General features: G+C 44.6%; 1 protein-coding gene across 1 annotated transcript in view; it reads right to left on the reverse strand.

Moving 5' to 3' along the window:
• SMARCA1 (SWI/SNF related, matrix associated, actin dependent regulator of chromatin, subfamily a, member 1) overlaps window positions 1–20,778 on the reverse strand; it is a 91,307-nt gene that overhangs the window by 44,179 nt on the left and 26,350 nt on the right. Inside the window, exons 9-14 of the mRNA XM_044682681.1 lie at window positions 17,546–17,698; window positions 13,100–13,232; window positions 11,827–11,975; window positions 9,439–9,558; window positions 4,041–4,151; window positions 3,665–3,778 (exon numbers count right to left, since the gene is read on the reverse strand). Coding sequence (XP_044538616.1) covers window positions 3,665–3,778; window positions 4,041–4,151; window positions 9,439–9,558; window positions 11,827–11,975; window positions 13,100–13,232; window positions 17,546–17,698 — 780 coding nt within the window. The remainder of the gene's footprint in view (window positions 1–3,664; window positions 3,779–4,040; window positions 4,152–9,438; window positions 9,559–11,826; window positions 11,976–13,099; window positions 13,233–17,545; window positions 17,699–20,778) is intronic.

Below are 20,778 nucleotides of genomic sequence, written 5' to 3' on the forward strand. Positions count from 1 at the left end.
GGGTAATGAGGCAGCACAATGGATGGAGTGCCAGGCTTGGTGTCGAGAGGACCTGGGTTCAGATTTGACCTCAGAAACTTCCTGGCTGTATGACCCTGGGCAAGTTGCTTAACCCCATTTGCCCAGCCCTTGCCCTTCTGTCTTAGAGTTGTTAACAGAGACAGAAAGTAAGAGTTTGAAAAAATATACTCATGCGTGTGTGCGAATCCAAACAAATCCAAAGGTGGCATTACTGACTAAAGCCCATAATTAAGGATAAAGGAACTCCCCGTCAATGACAGATGCCATAAGAAAAGATCCAGGCCAGAGTAGGCACTTAAGAAAATGCTCGTTGCCTGGCTGAGCCACCTTAGAAAACCTGCCACGACCACGGAGAATCTGAAATAAAGGGAAGTCAGGGCTGGTTTCAGAAGGTTTCCTCTTAGCCTTGCGTTACTCAAAGTTAATCAAATCAAGCAAAGAATCCCCAACTCGTCCTTTGGAGATAAAGGAACTCACAGAAAGGGGAGGCTTTCGCAGAACTCACCAGTGAATAATTTCTGCCCGCAGAAGTTGTTTCGGAGTGGACAAAGGCCCAAATGGACCTCGACCCAAACTGGCGCTGGCTAAGATCTTCTCATCTCGCCCCACCGGCCTAGCTCAAGACAACAGAGAAGCAGATCCCCAAGTCCAGTGGTCTCTAAGCTGCTGCCCTCAGGCAAAGGGAGCCTCTCCCCCACTGTCTCAGCAGTTGGTCTAGAGATCCAGGAGAGCCTCAATTTCACTACTTAGCTTTTCTTCTCTAAATAGAGGCAGCCCTCAACTTACATAGATTGTGTCTGGAATGCAGAATGTATTTTCCCACTGAAAGTAAGTGATAAATGAAGCTCCGGCTCCCCAGGCCAACAAACCCAGCCTATTTCAGCCATGGCTACAGAACTGAACCACTGTTTATAACTCTGTTTCTATGGGGAAATGTATTCTAAGTTCCGACTTGGGATGCCAAGTGCACATTTCTCTCTAATGTGACCCCAGCAGTGGGAATTCCCTCAGCTCCAAGCTGCTGGTGAAACAGGGGAACTCATTAGAACAGAAAAGAAAGCCAAGGCTTCTTAGGACTGTATGGGGGGGACAGAGGAAGGGGGGGCAGAATGGTGGCAGAAAGCCCCACTCTCCCCTCTTTATTCCTGCCAATTAACTTTCCAGGCAGAGAGGGAAAGGAGAGAGTGCCAGCGGGGGTCCACAATATATTCCCCTCCCTCCCCCCACTTCCCATTCTTCCTAAGTTCTCTTTCCATTACCCCTCAACACCACGTCCCTGGGCAACGAGCAGACTCGGTCCCATATACAGGCGACTGAGGGATGGGAAGGGGCCAGGGAATAGGGGAGAAAAAAAGGCAACACAAGCCCTGAAACCATTCTTGAAATGCCAGACTAGGGTATAAATTAGGTGCTGCTGAGCTGGAACTGGAAGTTGATGAAGTTAAATCTGGGACCAGACCTAAAAATCAATGGCTACCACCATCCCTGCTACTCACTTTTCTCAGGGAGCCCAGTGAGATGAGAGCGAAGGATGCACTGTGCCATGGCCGGCTATGCTGGCCACCCAGCACTCTCTGTTTATCTGCTTCCATTATCCCCATTAACTGGCACATTTGCCATGTTCACAGGCATTCCACTGGTGAATGGTTGGGCCGCAGAGGATCATGTGATCAGATCTCAACCTCAAATGGGTCAGCATTGCTTTGAGGTCTGAGAGCACTTGACTGAGTCTCAATTCGAGACCTCCTTTCAAGTCTTCCTTCTGACCAGTATGTTCTAATGGGAATATGATTCCTTCGGACTTTAAAAGATGGTCTGTTTTGTACCTCATTAAATGTCTACACATCTTTGTTATGAGAGGTTGGGTTTTCTTTTTCTTCTTTTCAGTGGAGGCTTAGAGGAATGGGAAGGAGAAAAAACTGAATTGTTTTCAGTAAAAAAAAAATCAAATGGCAGGGGGCAGCAGGGTGGCCCAGTGGATTGAGAGCCCAGCTCGGAGACAGGAGGGTCCTGGGTTCAAGTTTGACCTCAGACATTTTGTAGTTGTGTGGCCCTGGGCAAGTCCCTTAACCCCCACTGCCTAGCCCTTACCGCTCTTCTGCCTTAGAACCAATACACAGTACTAACTCTAAGACAGAAGGTGAGAGTTTTAAAAAAAAGATCAAATGGCATTTTAAAAAACCTGATTTCTCCTAAGCCCACTGAAACAAAGCTTACTCATTGAACGATTTTTACGTGGTCTAGTTTTTAATAAGAAGAGGGCTCCCGTGTCCTGATCCCTAAATACACCTCACCTACATCTGTCCCCTACCTCACCAACTTGCTTCTCTTCAAAACTGTTTTCTGGATGTTCTCTCTGAGTTTCCCAAAGGGATCGTGCTGCTTTGCTACCAACTGCTTCAAACCCTAAAGGTATGTCTTCTCCGGTCCTGGTGGTTTCAACAGATTCACTTTTCTAAATATTTCCTTCACTGGTCTCTAACCAGCCTCTCATTCCCAGACTGAGCCAAAGTTTTCTGTGACGTAAGTAGGGCTGCAGCCACTGGGTTTGGATCATCTTAGCTTGGCTCCTTATCAATCTTTCGCCACGTGATCTTTTCATCCAGATCTAAAAAGCCTTCTGGGAGCAGCGAGGTGGCACAGTGGATAAAGCACTGGTCCTGGAGTTAGGAAGACTCATCTTCCTGAGTTCAAATCCAGTTTTAGACACTTACTAGCTGGCTGATCCTGGGCAAATCACTTAACCCTCACTGCCTAGGGGAAAAAAAAGTCTTTTCATGTAGAACTGCCACTTTTACTACTAAGTCTCATGCCTTTCTTAATAAAGAGGAAAAAAGGCCTTCCTTTCCTCTTTATTAAGAAGGCCATGAGCTCCACTAAAGACCCTGACTTCACAACAGCCAACAGGAAGTATTTCTGTGCCCTTGGCAGCTATCAAACTCAGCTCCCCCAAAAGCCACAATTTAAAGAAAAGCTTCAGATATACATAAAGTAAAAGACTTTAAGAAATACAAAACAGGTATACAATTCCTATCATTTACCTTTCTACTATAACTATAGGTATTGCTTGTTTTTTTTTACCTCAGGAAATAACCTGCCCCTCTTATTTAGCTCAATTCAGTAAAGTTATTCTAACTCATGTGGCATTCAGATGACCTCCAAAATGGGCCCTTCCGTGTTATGGCTATCCTAGGATACCTTGCCAAAGGATCGTTTTTTGGAAATTCATAAACTCACTAGCATTTCTACTGAAGTTCCCCCAAAACCAAACATGTTGCCCTGTTCCCCAAGAATAATCCACAAGCATAAGCAGAGAAACACAGTTAATGGGCATTCCTTGACCGTAAAACAAAATTCTTCCTCTCAATTTCATACACAAACCTCTAATTAGGCCTTGATCATCTCAATGCAGTCCCTGCTAAAATCGACAATGATATCATGTTCAGATACTATAGAACATGCCATTTACCTCAGTACGTGACTGAATTGGCGAGCCAGAGTATTTCGTGGCCACTTAAATCTCCTTTCATTTGATAAACACAGGCTGCCTTAACTTATCCCCAGAAGGAAATGAAATGCTACTTTGACATTGCAATCGATTACACTACTAGCTAAATGGTGCTGGTGGAGAGGGAGAAATTACCTTGTAACCTATAGTCTTCCGATAATAAAGAATTTCTTTTTCCAGGAGCTCAAATAAACGTGGTGGAAAGAACTGGAAATCCTGAATGTTTGGTTGTTTTGGTGGTCGGGGGGCCTGGAGAAGGAAAACAAGCTCATTAAAATGAAAAAGAAAGAATTATACTTTACTAGTTTTGCTAAGGAAAAAAAATTGTTTGTGAGGGACCCATTTCTAACACTTGTGTTGAGGGACAGAATGCCCTCAGAGGATATGTCAGAGCAGGTCTTTAAAGGCATAGCTGCTGTCCGAATCAGAAGAGCTGGACTTGCACAGTGGCATGGCCTGCTCAACATGTTAATGAGCCATGTTCAGAATACAGAGAGACATTTTCACTTACCTTTGGAACTTTCGGCTCACTGACACGTAAAGCCTCCCTGAAATAGGCGTCCACTGCATAATTAGCTTTGCGTTCTCGCTTAGGAGGCTCTATCCACTCCATCATGCTGAGCTAGATCCAAAACAAAAACCAGGTATTTGAGCATTTTGAAAATATGCTTGGAAGAGAGAGCATGCAGGAATAGCTAAGTGGCACAGTGGAGGAAGTGCCAGGCCTGGAACTGGGAGGACCTTGCTTCATATTTGGCCTCAGACATTTCCTAGCTGTGTGAGCCTGGGCAAGCCACTTAATAGTCTTGTCCTTGCCCTTCTGTCTTAAAAGTTATTACTTAGACAGAACATAAGAGTTTAAAAGAGACAGTAAAATAGAGAGGGGGAGAGGGAGAGAGAGGCGACGGAAGGGGAAGAGGAGAGGGAGAGAGAGAGAGAAAGACAAACAGACAGACAGACAGAGCACACAAAGATGCATGAAATAAGACTGAACCAGATCAAACTGAATGAAAAGGACAGAAACGGTACTTCACAACCTCCAGTGTCCCAAGAATCTCTGGTTCAACAAGGCAGTTAGTGTTTTGATGGAAAGGCTTTGAAAGTGATGCTAAAATTCTATCAAGCAGTTCCAATGGAGTGTGTGTGATCTCTGGGAAACTGATATGAAAAGCCTATCGTATATGATGAGATGACCTCAGTGAGTGAATTCTAAGTGTCAAGGGAACAGTTGCCATGCTCACAGGCCTGCCGCTGGTGGTTGGTTGAGCTGCAGAAGGCCATGTGATCAGATCTCAAGCTCAAATGGGTCAGCACTCTTGGAGACCTCCAGTGAGATACTGGTTCTGTGGGAATGACATATTTATGAAAAGAATCTGAGGTACAAAGGTTAAAGGCTATGGGCAGAATCATGATGGGGATTTATCTATCATAGAGCCTTTGAAACCAAGAAAAAGAAGGGAACGGGGCAAAGGTCACAAACAGCAGAAAAATATCATTCAGAAGCAAGCCCCTGATCTGCCACTACCCTCCCCCATCTCTTTAGGGTTCGCACTGGCTTCATAATATTGTCCAGTCCAGATCCCTGATGCTGTCATCTACCAGCCTCCTTCAAAATCCACGTAGATGTTCCTTTGGTCCTCCTTGGCCTCCCCAGCCACCAGCCTCCTCACAGGATCCTATTTCTATAGCTATAAGGGAAGGCAAGGAGGTAAAGGGTCTTGCCTCAAGTCACACACACAGGATCCTATTTCTATAAGTAGATGGGACACGAAAAGCCACATTATACAGAGAAGAAAACTGAGGCCCAAGCAGGTAAAGCATCGTGCCTGAGGTCAGACATAGAGGATCCTTTTTCTATAGGTAAAACAGATATACATTTTACAGGGAAGGAATCTGAGGCACAAGGAGGTTAATGGGTCTTGCCTCAGGTCACACAGTATTCTATTCTGATAGCTAGAAGGGACATCCAAGGCCACATTTAATAGAGAAGGAAACTAAGGTCCAAGGAGATAAAAGGTTTTTCCTAAAATCACGCATACATAGAATCCTGTTTCTACAGCTAGAAGGGACATCAAAGGCCACATTTTACAGAGAAGGAAACTGAGGCCCAAGGAGGTAAAGAGTCTTGACTCAGATCATGCACACAGAATCCTATTTCTACAACTAGAATGGACACATCAAAGGCCACATTTTACAGAAAAGGAAACCAAGGCCCAGGGATGAAGGGCTTGCTCAAAGCCACACAAAAAAAATCCTAAATCCAGAACTGGAGGGAGCCTGAGAAGCCATCTAACCTCCAATCCCCTCATTTTACAGAGGAAGAAACTGAGTCCTAGGGAAGAGGAGTGATCAATGTCACCCAGGCAGAGAGCATCCAAGGGACAATTTGAGCCCAGTTCCTATTTGCAGAACCAATGATCTCTTCACTGTCTGCCGTTTCTGCCAATCTCTATTTTCAACCCTGATCTCTTAACCCTGTTCTTCCATGAGCAACCAGTCACAGCTAAAAAAGTCTCCAAAATGGAACTCATTCTTTTCCCCACTACAAAAATGCTTACCCTAACCCATGGAAATCAATCTCCTGACTTCATAGATACACTTCCAAATTGGCCCTGTTTGCCTTGAAGCCACAAGTCCATCAAGTTTCATTTTGTCTTCTCAGGGGAATGTTGCACCCATTTTGAGAACCCAGCTAGAGAAATGGAAGTCACAAAATTTCACTGGAATCTCAGCTCAAAGTCACTGGAGAGAACATCCTCCTTATTTATTCATTATTGAGTAGAGAAAGGATCTTTTACTTCCTCAATTTCTTTTTTTGCTTTCTGAATTTTATAGTATACCTGAAGATATGGCAAATGCTCAGGCTACAGCCACAGACTCCTCTCTGTCTATGTGAGATAGATTACGTTACCAAGAGAATTAGCAACTTTACAGAAAATACCCAAGTAGATTTAATGAGCCAAGTTGCCTTTTTAAAAAATCCTGTTTGCTTCCTGGGAACGAAACTCAGCAAGCCGCATTGTATTTAGTCTCTTACAAAATTAATTTTCCCCCTCAAACGTAGAAAACCCTTTTAGGCGCAATAAGCCCATGGGCACAATTTTCAAATTCATAAAAGTCACACGTAATGAGCAAAGGATGATATAAAAAGCTGCTTTCTTTGCTCATTACAAAGGTAATTGTACAGTTAAAATGTAGCTGGGCCTCCATCTCAACAGGAAATCAAGAGCTACGGACAGTGACTAGGAATCGTCAGTATGCTCGTTATTCTGGAAACTAAAACGGTAAAATCTCTGATTCTTAGTCAAATCCACTCTACAAGAAAAAACTTTCATTGAATCACATTCCTAAGACTAGTTCCCAAAATGATGCCTCGAAATTTCGACTAGAAGTGTCTGCCTGCCCGTCCCTGGGTTCCCTTCTGTGGGGGCTCTTTTACAGACGACACCGTCACACAAGCTTCTTCTAGGATTTCTGAAGTACGGAGCTTGGGATGGGCTCTAGCTTGAAAATGACGGTGGGACCAGAGCAACTTCCAGCTCCTCTGAGCCTCCTTAGAGCAAGATGACATCTCAGACCCACTCTGTCCAAAATGGAAGTCCCCTACCACCCCGCAGGCTTCCCTATTATCGTAGAAGACAACAGCAGCATCCTCCCAGTCCCTCACACTCCCGACCTAGCACCCAGCCTGGACTCCTCACTGTATCTCAGCCCCCCATTTCTGATCTGTCACCGAGGCCTGTCGGTTTCCTCCTTGAAGCCCCCTTCTCTCCTCTGCCACTGCCCACCACCCTGGTGTGGGACCACATCACCTTGAGCCTGGCCTATTACAGTAGCTGCTGGTGGGTCTCCCTGGCTCAAATCTCTCCCGTCTCCAGCCCATCCTCCACTCAGCTGCCAGGGTGATTTTCCCACAGCAAGGTCCAACCATACCACCCCCTACTCAAGAAGAATTCAATAACAGTCAGCAATATTCACTAATGTGCCATCTTCGGAATATTGAATTTGTTGTAATATAATCCTATTTGGTTTTCTGAGGCTCTCTTAAGCTAGCCCTCTCCTACCTTTCCAGTCTTCTTACACTCTCCTCCCCTCCACGTAGTCTGGGATCCAGTGTCACTGGCCTCCTGGCTGTTCCTTGCATAAGACACTCCACCTCCTGACTCTGGGTATTTTCTCTAGCTGTCCATCATACCTGGAACTCTCTTCCCTCCTCATCTCCGCCTCCTGGTTTCCCTGGTATCCTTCGAGTCTCAGCTGAAGTCCGAGAAGCCGTTCCTGGTCCTCATTAATCTTAGTGCCTTCCCTCTGATATTATCTGCAATTTATTCTGTATATATGATGTTTGTACATAGCTATTTACATGTCATCTCTCCCATCAGACTCTAAGTGAGCTCCTTGGCAGTTTGCTGCCCTTCTCTGGATCCCTAGGGCTTGGCAGAGTGCCCAGCACGTAGTAGGTCCTTAACAAATGCTTCCTGACTTGGCCTGACTATAGTCAATAAATGTCAGAATAGGCAAGTGCCGATCCGTTTCATCATCGTTAAAAGCCTGCCTTGGTCGGTTTTGGGCTGAGGCAAAGAGATGTTGGAATCGGCAGGGCCTGGCTTTGAATCCCTCAGTCGAACAACTGACAAAATGTAGGACCACAGACTGAACACCACACCTTCCCTGGATTCCTCATCTATAAAATAAGGGGGTTAAACCTGAGAGCCTCTAAGGACCCCTCCAGCCCTAGAGCTGCCATCTTATGACACCATGTGGGCTTATATTCTTTTCATTTCATTTACTTCAATAATAATGAGGCAACTTATAAAATACGAGATGCAGAGAGACGACCTGGTGGGATGGAGGGAGTGCTGGGCTCCGAATTAGGGAGCCCCAAGCTCAAATCAGATGAGCTGCATAAACCTGGGCACTGTCACGTAACTCTGGGGTGCCCTGGCCAAATCCCCAAGAGCTTTTCTACTGAGTCAGAGTGCATTGGTAGGATGGTTCCCTAAGCTGAGAAATGAACCGGTGCTCTGAGGACTCATGTGTACCAGGCCCTTTGTTAGGCACTGGGGCTCCAAAGCCAAAAAAGGAAGCAGTCCTTGTACTCAAGGAACCTACATCCTCCCGTGGGAAACAAATGTTAAAGGAGAAGGGGATTGGGGAGGCTTCATGGAGGTGACAGCATCTGAGCTAAGCTTTAAAGGAAAATAAGAAATCTAAGAGGCCAAGGCAAGCAGGATAGGAATTGAGAGTCATGGGGGCCAGCTGGTACAGAGGAATGGAGATGAGAAACTAAATGGAGGGTTCAGAGAGCAGCTAAGAGTTTGTCAGGAATTAAGACTACAGGATGGAGGGAACAACTAGGTGGCCCAGTGGATTGAGAGCCAGAACTGAAGACAGGAGGTCCTAGGTTCAAATGTGGCCTCAGATACTTCCCAGCTGTGTGACGCTGGGCAAGTCACTTAATCCCCATTGCCTAGGCCTTATCACTTTTCTGACTTGGAACCAATATACAATATTGTAAGGGTTTTTAAAAAAAGATCATAGGATGGAGAGTGACAGGAAATGTCTGGAAGGGTTGGCTAGAGGTCGTGGAAGGCTGAAGAATCTGTATTTTGCCCTGTAGGCAAGAGGCTACCATCAGCCATTCTTGAACACGGGGAGTGATGTGGTCAGACCTGGGTGTCAGGAAGAAGATTCTGGAAGCTGTCCAGATGAACCAGAGAAAACTGGATACTGAGAAACTGTTCAGAAGACCATTAAACTAGTCCAAGCAAGAAGTAACAAGGGCTTGAACTAGGCTCGTGGCCAAGGCAGGAAATAAAAGGGAATTAATGCCAGAGACAGATGGAAATAGATGCTTAAAAAGGAGAACTGTTCAACTCGGAGGCTTTCTGTTCCACATCAAAAGTTACCTTTTGTTTTTCTCGATAATCTTCTCCTTCAAAGTTGTACAAACTTGTTTCAGTGTCCATGGTGAAATTTCTAAGAGAGCTCTCTCCCATTTTCTGTAGCCGTTCATTCATTTCTGCAGTCTAAACACATACAATCAAGCATGCTCACATGGCCAAATTCTTCTTTTATCTCTTATCAGCATTTTGCTATTCTATTTAAACACCGGGGTTGGACCTCCAATATCCAGGCAGGTGAGCCGAGCCCCCTTTGTAAGACTGGAAAAGTCCACAAACCAAACTAAAATAATCTTAGCCAGAATCGGAATTCTATTTGTCCCCCAGGATTTTTCATTCGCTAGTGACCAACTGTTCTCATTTCTGCTTTCTTGGCCATTGTCGGCTGATGGCCGCACACTTATATTACAATCTACATTCAATCCACTTTCATAATGGTAGGCTACGAGCTCCCGTAAGATTCTGGAAAATCCAATCGAGGACTTTAGAAACAAAAAACTTACAACAGTTAAATTGCATGCAAAACTGTTGTGGTAAAAACTATATTGTAACAACATTTAAGTAACGATCTTCTTACTGTTTTTACATAATAGCAAAACATCACATAAACACAAGTGGGAAAAGAGAAGATCTGACGAGCAAATATGCTCTCGGGTAAGGCTGAGATAGGAACCCAATCGCCACCTTGGAAGGGTCAACCTTCACCAAAAAGAGGCCCAGAGGTAAAAGGAGCAGGGCTCTAAATCCATGCTTGAGTATCGTCTCTTCCTGCAGATACCTTGAGAGCTGATCCCTCACTGTCCTCAAAATGGTCTCACTGCCAACACACATCTCTTCTGGGTAGACCTGGTCTAGTTCAACTGTTTTCCCCATGTTTGCTTTCCTTTCCTTAAGGCCCTTCCCACTTCCTTGAGAAACACTTAATATAAGCCCATGGATATGTGGCAGTTCCACCATCCTTGCATGATGGAAAAAGTTTGTTACAAAAACAACTAGCACTAGCCAAAAGTGAAATGGGCTGCCCTTGGCCAGGCACGCAGTCTCAGCCATTCGAGTTTATGTGGGAATGATAAGCATGGCCTCCGCGGTCCCTTCTGTCTCAGGCATTCTAGGAGTTCAAACTACATTACCCAAACTCCCTTTTGTCATACTCATAATTCCTTAAGCTTTGCGTATTTGTACAGTTTTTTTGGGAGGGAGGCTGTATTTAAATTGGGTTTGCGTGGTCAAGCGCTTCTTCTTGGCACCAGAGGCAGCGTGGTGAAGGGTGAGTCGGGACTCTTTCCCCGCGTTTCTCTAGCTTGCTAATTTTATATTAATAAATCCTTATAAATATCATACTTTGGAGGCATTGGATGTTAATTTTAGAACTTAGTCAATGAGTAACTTTGAATTCAGGGCCTCAAACACCTTTTCCAAAAGTTGTTATACTAGAATGAGGCACTGCAGGATTCAGTAAACTAAGAGCCATAAACTATAGCTGGAATTCCTCCTTAACATGGACTAGGGGGGAATATTCAAATGCAGGCTGGCAGAAATCAAGTTACTATGGACATCCCCCATCATTTCAACAAGAAGCTTGAGATGAACACCCAAAAGGACTCGGAGGTCCATTGGGAGGCTCTTGGAAACTAGGAAACAACTGGAGTGTTTTTTTAAGAGTATCAATTAATCTTTTGTTTAAGTTGCTGTCCTAAAACACATTTGTTTGTTTTTCCATTTTTGGTGGAGACTCAGTTTCCCTATATCCGCCAGGTGAGACATAATGTAACCATTCATGGTTGATCCTCTTGTTGATCATCACAGAAGCTTTGACCTGCTCCATTTTCCAACCTGTACTGCTTTGCCTCTCTTCAGGTGGCCCGCTGGCCCCAATTTCCATGGGTTCACCCAGGCTGGTGGCAAGACCTAAGACAAGCACCCAGAGGGATTTAGCCCTACCACCTCATAAGACTCCAGAGGTCAAGCCACCTATCGGCCTTGGCCTCCCCTATTAGCAGGGACCAGCCCTAAAACACATCAGTGTCAAGAATGAATTACGGGGAGCAGGCAGCTGGGTAGCTCCAGTGGATTGAGAGCCAGGCCTAGAGATGGGAAGTCCTGGGTTCCAATTTGGCCTCAGACACTGTATGGATGTGTGACCCTGGGAAAGTCATTTGATCCCCATTGCCCAGCCCTTACCGCTCTTCTGCCTCGGAACCAATGCACGGTATTGATTCTAAAGTGGAAGATAAGGGGTTAAAAAAAAAGAATGAATCGGGTTTGAAGTATATCAATTTCGAACTCATATTCTTCTTGTATTCCCTCTCACGAAAATAAAAGTCAATTGTCCCAGACTAAAAACAAATGGAGATAAGATGCAAAGTGCCATTTCAAAATTCCATGTTAACTGACCTTCTTCTCTCCTCTCTCTAAAATAGTTGTAATATCTTCCTCTGTCAGTTCACTTTCTTTCGAAGCAAAAACATGCGTGGCTCCATGACGTATCATCTGCAGCATTTCATCTTTTGCCAGCTTGTTGGACTGTTGGTCAATGAGCCTGCCTGATATCAAAAGGAAATATTGCGGTCCTTAAATGAACTGTACTACAATGTCCAAATGAAGAAGGTGCTGGGCATGTTGGTTTCTTTGGCGCTGACCTATTCTATTATTGTAGAGAGTTCGTCACACAGAAACCCCATCTACCTACAAATAGGACAACCAGAGGCACTTCTGGTCTCCAAGAGTCATCAGAAGCACCAAGAGTTCAAGCGACTTACTCAAGCTCACCAAGCAGTGATGAGTTACAGGGCAGAATTCAAACCCAGGTCTTCTCTGTCTTCAAGGAGAACCCTCTATCTACCTCCATTCTGCCTCCTAAGCAAACATTACTACATTCAAATCACTTGTAGTTTGGGGAGTTTATAAAGTTGTCTAAGGGCAACTAGGCAGCGCAGTGGATGGCGTCGGGCCTGGAGAGGACTTGGTTCAAATCTGGCCTCAGACACTCCCTAGTTGTGTGACCCTGGGCAAGTCACTTCACCACCATTGCCTAGCCCTTACCACTCTTCTGCCTTGGAAATGATACTCAGTATTGATTCTAAGATGGAAGGTGAGGGTTTAAAGAAAATAAAGAAATTAAGGGTTAAAAAAAAGAAAGAAAAAAGCTGTCCAAGTGAGGATTTTTCCTGAAAACTCTCTCTTCTGCCTCTCTTTTGGCCCATTTCCCATTCTGGTATTACAATCTTTGTCTAAAATTCTTTTAAAACCTTGAGTGGCATCATGTAGGGGTTCTGAATTTTCTCTAAGAGTGCGCACTCCCTTATAACTCTTAGCAGAAAGACCACAGGGCACCAGGTGTTCCAAATTCCATGTTATTATAAATAACCCAATATCAGGTTAACAGAGGCGCAAGCACACAAGCCGCATATTCAATGTCATGTGCAGATAAGACAGTTTTAAGATAATTAGGTTTGCCAAGATTTTTTTTTTCTCATTACTAAAATTGCAGCCTGTATTTCAAACCCAAAGCATTCTAATCAGAAAGGACATCCGTGAAGTAAAGGCCTTCAGGAAATGACAAATGCTCACCAGAAGCAAGCAAGGAATACATCTGATGGCTATTTACACACATACGTGTATATCTAGACCCACCCAGATGTGAATATTGTGGGAAAGTGTTTGATACCTTGCTGTATAACGATCGAGTCAAGTCTCAGTTTGATCTCTGCTCTTTCTACAATCCGGTCTTCAACGGTGTTGTCGGTGATAAGCCGGAATACCCGGACTGGCTTCTTCTGACCAATCCGATGAGCTCGATCCTTGTAGAAATGAACAAATGGATGTTCGGTTACCGGGGATCCAGGATCCGATTCCTGGCACACTTTAGAGCGTGGACTCTCATGGGACTCCTTGCCTCAAGCCTCTCTGCCCATTCCAATCCACACTCCACTCAGCTGCCAAAGCATTACTCCTAAGAAGTACAGGTCTGAAGAGATATAGATAAATATATCATCTCCATCCAACCCGTTCCTCACTCAATAAACTCCAATGGCTCCCTTGTACCTCTAAGGACCAAATGTCTAGCAGTGAAAGCTTTCTAGCTTTGCAATCTCCTTGTACGGCACTCCCCTCAGAGCACTGTAGGTCACATTGGCCTCCTTAAAGCTCCTCACACAGGACAGTATCTCTGGGCTCTGTGTCTTTGCGCCGGCTGGTCCCCATGCCTGGAATGCTCTCCCTCCTGACTTGAGTTTCTCAAGATCCCTGGCTTCCTGCAAGCCTCAGCCAATCCCCAGGAAGCCATTTCTGGGGTCTGCCATCTAGCTCCCCAGGTTCCTCTCCATCTTATCTTGCCCGTACTGAGTTATCCACACGTTGTTCACCCTCCCCACCCCCATTAGAATGGAAGTTTCTGGAAGGCAGGAGCTACCTTCACTTTTTGCTCAGCTCTTAAAGGCACAGTGCCTGGCACACAGTAATCTGTTCATAAGTACTGGCCGATTGGACACACTTGTATGAAATCCTTCAAAATAAACGTCAATCTTTTTCCCTTCAGGAGGGAAGTGTTTGCTGCCTCTACCCACAAGGCTCCCCATTCACAGGAGGCCTATTCTAGATGGGAAGAACAGGGAGATCTGCACATAATTCCCTGGAGATCAAATAATCGGGAGAAAAGAACAGCCTGGAATCATCAGAAGAGCCTCGGTTCAATTCTGTCCTGCGACACCTCCTAGCTGGGTGACCTTGGGCAAGTCACGTAATCCCATTTGCCTAGCCCTGGCCCTGACCCTTCTGTCTTGAGTTGTACTAAGATGGAAAGTAAAAGAGTTTTAAAAAGGCTTGACGAGGGCTCTTAGTAACCAGGTAACTAATTCCATGCTAACTCATTTTTATACCAGTAATGGATTACAGGAGCCAGGAATAAAGCAGGTAAGCTTGCAGCAAAAATAATATGCATTGAGTCAAAACCCTGAGGCCTCTGACTCGCCGCTGTTTACCTAAAGGAGAATTCTGAGTGTAATCTGAACCCAGAGGGAGATGAGAGGCAGGGGCTTTGGGGGCTTAACTGTCCTGTAAATCAAGATGATTATTAGGGAGCAGGGGGGAGGCAGCTAATCTAGGGCTCAGGAATAGGTAAAGGACACAGACTTTATCAGAGATCTCTAAGCAGCCAGGGAGAAGCTGACCTTTAAAGAGCTTTGGAAAGCCTCGGGAGATTCAGGGGCGGGCAGCTTAAAGGGAAAGGGGTGCAGGTGAAGGGCAGGGATTAAGTGAGCCCCGAAATGGAGATAACACAGAACATCTGCAAAGTTTATATACAAATACTAGCTCTTCTCATGATTGGGCACAAAAGTAGCTCTGTTTCTGCCCCAAATTTTTGAAAAGCATCAGAAAAATATGGTAAGAAAGCATGATCACAGGGTATTCTTTATCTACCCTAACCCTACCAGGGACACTAGCTCTCAATTTGTTGACCTGGCCCTTCTGATGCTCTACATTCATTCAGGTGTGGAAATTCTCTCCAATAAGGCAAATTCCAACTGATCCAGAATGTTTAGGTAGGTTCCATCTCCCCTCTACATCCTCCTATAAATCCACCACAGAGGCTGGGAGAAGGGAAGAAGTGTTCTCGATTATCATTCCCATTTCACAGATGAGCAGACTGAGTTTTAAGCAAGTGGCTTGCCCATAGTCACAGAGATACTGAGAATCAGATGGGCTCCAAACCCCAAATCTTTCTTTACTCTGAGTCCAGGGGTCTTTTCTTTCCACACACAGCCAATTAATGTACTTTGATCTCGAACAGGGATGAGAAACCGTGAGACCTAGGGCAGATCCCTTCCCTTCCCTGGGCCTCAGATTTCTTCTAAAATGAAGGAGTTCGGCTAGCTGACCTCTGACTTCCTTCCCAGCTCTACATCTAGGATCCCAGGTGTGTGACTTTGGGCAAGTCCCTTCCTTTCCCTGGGCCTCAGTTTCTTCCTCTGAAAAATGAGGGGCTTAGAATAGATGGCCTGAGTTTTCCTCCCAGCTCTAATTTTAGGCATATTGATGTGTATTAACAGGTTGATTATTTTTAGAATCCATAAACTACAGATTTCAATATCAGGAATTTTGTATAAACCCATTAAATGTGAGACGGGTGGCCCATCTGGGTTTCCTTATTCATAACATTTATTTGTTTCCATTTTCATACGAGTGATGTGGCACATGATGTCATAGATCTGAAACAATGGCCAACTCGTAACTGTCCTATTGGTGGAATGCCCATGAGGATTTGGGGAGCAGTTTTTATCTTCCAAAAATTTTGACCCTAATTCGAGGCAGTCTTGGGTGGTAAAGCATACGCTCTAGGATCCTGGTATCAATGTCCCTTCAGGGCCTGCCAGGGGGCAATCCATTCTATGCCACCCTCTGTGGTCCCAAAGAAGGCTTCCCCTTCCTGCTCCCCACACCCTTCTTCCAACAAAGCCAGGTTCCTGAAAAACTGAGAAAGAATGGAGTCAAGTACCTTTAAAAAACAGCGAATCGATTTCGGGAGCAAAGAAGCAAGGTAGAGAACGCCAACCAGTAATGACCTGCGCCATTAAAGGAGAATGCAGCCTTCAACGTAAAATGGTGGGTTTGCCAGGGAGAGACAGGGGAATGCGAGACAATGCCAGCTACAAACAGAATGTAGAAACGGGTACAAGATGCAGGGAGCCTCTGAGTAATTCCCATTTGGATATGTCTAAGGTACCAAAAGAAAGGCTTTCCTCATAAGAAAGACTGCTAGATTGACTGAAGAACTAGAAGAGACCTCAGAAGCTGGAAACTGAGGTCCAGGGAGGGAAAATGACTTGCCCATGATCAAACATGTAGTAAATGGCAAAACTGGGCTTAGAACTCAGTTCCTATGACTTCATATTTAATTTTATTTCTACTACAACAGGTTTCTGACCCCTAGGATCTTAAAATCCAATGTATTATACAGTAGGGCCCCCTTATAGCTTCAGTTTTAATATCCACAGTTTTAGTTGGACACGGTCAACCACGAAGCACAGTGGGCTGCTACCTAAGGTCGGCCAGGGCAAGGCCAGAGAAGAGATAAAGCATATATATTACTTACATTTTCAGCTATCCTTAGTAGGTCTTGGAACTTATTCTCCAAGGATGCAGAGCCCTACTGTATTTGCTCTACACATCTCAGAAGTATCTTTCATGGAAATTAAAGACCACCAAACTCCAGCGGCTTAAATTGATACTAAGACAGAAAGTAAAGGTTTAAAAGGGGGCAGCCAGGTGGCTCAGTGGATAGAGTGCCAGGCTTGGAGTCAGAAGGTCCTAGGTTCCAATTTGGTCTCAGACATTTCCTAGCTGTGTGACCCTGGGGAAGTCACTTAACCCCCATTGCCTAGCCCTTACTGCTCTTCTGTCTTCTGACAAGGGTTTTTTTTAAAAATGTACTGAGGCATTAAGGTTAAAATGTGTATTTATCTATAGACTCAGTTTACCAAAGAACCATTCTGGTTCTCTAGTCAATGACTTACAAGGAAGATATCGCCCTACCTTGCTCATACAAAAGGAGCTCATGTAAGGAAATGTCTTTACTCTAGAGATAGTGAGAAGCAGCTAGTGGGGGACCCTGTACATGAGTCCTCCAGCCTCTGAAGCCCACTGCTAACCACAAGAAATATCTTGATTTCCTGAGGTCACAGCAGCTGGACAGAGATGAGAAGAATGGGTGATGCCATAAGTAGAGTGTCCAAACATGGACAATTAAGAGTTGACCAGAATCCAAAACCATCTCTCTCCTTCCTTGCCTCCTGGGGTGGGCTAGAGCCAGCTTAAACCCAGATGATCGTTAAATTTTCACGGGGTCACTTACAACTCAGAAATCAGCAAAGGCTACAAATCAGGGCTCGATCTAGCACTCTGTTCATTATGCAGACTTAAGAAAGTGATAGAGAAAATGTTAATAATGAAAGTTAAATCTGGAAGTGTGTGAGAATACTTTTTTTGGAGAGTCAGTCGTTAAACATTTACAAACACACTCCTAGCTCACAATTCAGACTACTGCGGAGAATTGGGAACTACATTACAAGCCAGCCCACTGAGCCCAAATGAACAGACCCATTTCAAGATGACAAACCATAGCTTGCAGGTCGACCTGGGGGTTCCAGTCCGAATCATATAATATAACCACATCTGCGGTTGCCAAATTAATTCCAAGACCTCCAGCTCTTGTGCTCAGCATAAAAATGAATTTGGTGCTGTTGGGAGCATTAAAGGTGTCTATGGCTTCCTTTGATTAAAAAGAAAGAAGAAAAAGATTAAAAAGTGCATCATCACAACGGCAGTCGTCCCTAAAACATACACATAATTATTCCAACTAACTTTATAACGCTTTCTTTCGTCTCACAAATGGGCTTTTGTGTTCTATACCATATGAGAGACCCTAGAAAGTAAATCCCCGAGACACCGTTCCTAATGTTTAGGACAAAGGTTCTTAGTGTCTTGGGGATCCTAAACCTCTCAGGCAGTCTGGTGAAGCCAATGACCCCTTCGCCAAATCATGCATTTAAATTCACCAAATAAAATACCTAAGGGCACAAAGGAAACCAAAGGTTAACCAAAATGAAGATGTCTCTTTTTCCATATCAAAGCTCACAGATCCCAGGTTGAGAAGCCCTGCTCCAAGAACATACAACAAGAGAAGCTACCAAAAAGAGACCCATGGCCACCTTGAAAATGAGCCAATCCTTGTACACAGAGACGGATACACTGTGGCACAATCGAATGTAATGGACTTCTCTACTAGCAGCAATGGACAAGGCTGAGGGACTTATGAGAAAGAACGCTATCCACATCCTGAGGGAGAACTGTGGGAGCAGAAACACAGAAGAAAAACAACTGCTTGATCACATGGGTTGAGGGGGATATGACTGTGAATGTAGACACTAAATGATAACCTAGTTCAATTATCAATAATATGGAAATAGGACTCAATCGATGATACATGTAAAACCCAGTGAAATTGCATGTTGGCTACAGGGGGTGGGGGGTGGGGAGGTTTGAGGAGAGGGAAAGAACATGAATCATGTAACCATGGGGAAATATTCTAAATAAAATCAATTAATTAAAAAAAAGAAAAAGAAAATGAGCCAATCCTAAATGTTCATTCTGTATCTGCAGCATTGGGATGGTGTAATGGAGAGACAACTGCAGCAGAGACCCAAGGACAGAAGGGGCCAACTTGGAGGGAGTGGAACAATTGCAGAAACCTCGGTCTTGGGCCCTACTAGATGGGAAGTAAAAGAAACAACTTTAGAAGTTGGTTTTCTGATTGAAAAGAGGGAGAAAGCCTATAGTTGGTCAAGACAGAAAACCTAAGATTCTCCCCACTTCCTGACAGAGAGTTTATGGGTTTGAGATATGGGAACTGCATTTGGACGGACACACACACACACACACACACATCCACCATAAGGATTTAGGTTTTCTTTTTGTCTCTTAAATTGGGGGTGGGAAGGAAAGAAAATATATGTTTGCCATTTGAAGAAGAAAAAAGAGAAGAGGAGAGGAGAGGAGAGGAGAGAAGAGAAGAGTTAGGTATATGAAGACTAGATCAAGGAAGAGAGCCTCCAGGGCTAGCTGGGGGTAAGAGACAAGAGAAACTGTGCAAGTGCCTCTGGCCATTTAGCTGAGGAGTTGTCTACCAAGATCACAGCCAATCTTGGTCCTAGGAGATCAATGATGAAGAATGCCTCCCTCTCTCTCATAAGTGTTCCACTATCTTGGTTGGGTTGGCTAAACTGTTGTTCTTTGTTATAAGGGAGGATTCTCTGGAGGGGGGAGTGATTGAGCAGCGGCTGTTAGAGAAAAACCAAAAACCAAAATACAGTATTGGTGAAGATACATGAAGGAACTGTGATTTGGGAAACTTGAGAAACTCTAGTCAGACCTGGGGAGGTAAATCCCTGAAAGAGGCCTGAGGCACACAGAGATTGCATGAGCTGCCCAGGATCCCACAGCTAGAAAGGGTCACAGGAGGGGGTTTTCATTCAGGGCCCAGGATGTCTTCCTGATCCTAAACTTAGCATTTCATCCAATACGCCAAACTGCCTCTTCATAAAAAAAGATCTTTTTAAGAAGAAAATTAGAGACAGATCAAAGTTAAAGGCAGAAATGATGGGTCACTGCAGCAGTCTTTAAAACATGCAGGGAGTCCACAGAAAGGGGAGGAGACCAATTAAGGGAAGGCTTCAGAGATCAAAGCAGAAGACAATCGGGGACTCAACTAGAAATTTGTTCAGAATAATGAGAACAAAAAGGACAATTAGGGAGCTATAACTCATGCACAGTATATGGTATTCTGTGATAGTTAAAGCAACAGTAGACATCTCATTACAGATGGGACCTATGGCAGTGATGTCATTCATCTAGTAATTTCAAAATTAGGAAATTCCCTCTCCCAGCACAGGTTGGCACTTAGAGAGATGCATAGAACACTCAAGGGAGTGAGTGAATTGCTCAGAATCACACGGTTGGTATGTGTCAAAGGTACAGGTTTTCCTGGCTCCGAGGCCAGTTCCCTCCCTATCCAGTAGGCAACAATGCCTCTCCAACATTTCTGCAGTACCTTACAAAGTACTTTCCTGCAGCAAGTTTGGACTGAGTGATGACTCAGACTGTACCAGAATCCCCAAAATACAGAGTATAGACTGCTTTTTCTTTCTCTTTTAAAAAAAAACCTTACTCTCCATCTTAAAATCAGTACTGGGTATTGGTTCCAAGGCAGAAGAGAGGTAAAGGCCAGACAGTAGGGATTGTGACTTGCTCAGGGTCACACAGCTAGGAAGTATCTTAAGGCAAGCTTTGAACCCAGTACCTCTCATTTCTAGGTCTGGCTCTCAATCTACTGGGCCACCTAGTTGCTCCCCTAGACTGCATTTTCGAGTTAGGCTGAGAGAGGGAGGAAATAGTAAGCTAGCTCATGGGGATGGAAACCTCCAGGGAAGGAGTTTTTTTAAGAATGAGGGAGAATTGAGCATGCTTGAAGGCAATAGGGAAGGAACCAGGTTGAAGAGGTTGGAGAAGTTGAAGATTTAAGCCAGCGAGGGGATGACTGAGCATACACTGTGCCAGAGAAGACAGGAAGGGATGAGACTGAGTGCACGTATAGACAAGCTGGTCTCAGCAAGGGGAAAGGCAACCGCTTTTTCAGAGACTGGAAAAAAAGATGAGAGAGGGAGAGAGAATGTCAAGGGGCTATGAAATGAAGAGAATAGAAGAGGGAACTCCTGTTGAACAATCTCAGTTTTCTCAGCTAAGTAAAAGGAGAAGTCCTCAGCTCAGAGAAAGGAAAGGACAGAAGATATGGGG

The sequence above is a fragment of the Gracilinanus agilis genome, chromosome X (assembly GCF_016433145.1).
Source record: "Gracilinanus agilis isolate LMUSP501 chromosome X, AgileGrace, whole genome shotgun sequence".
Lineage (NCBI taxonomy): Eukaryota > Metazoa > Chordata > Mammalia > Didelphimorphia > Didelphidae > Gracilinanus > Gracilinanus agilis.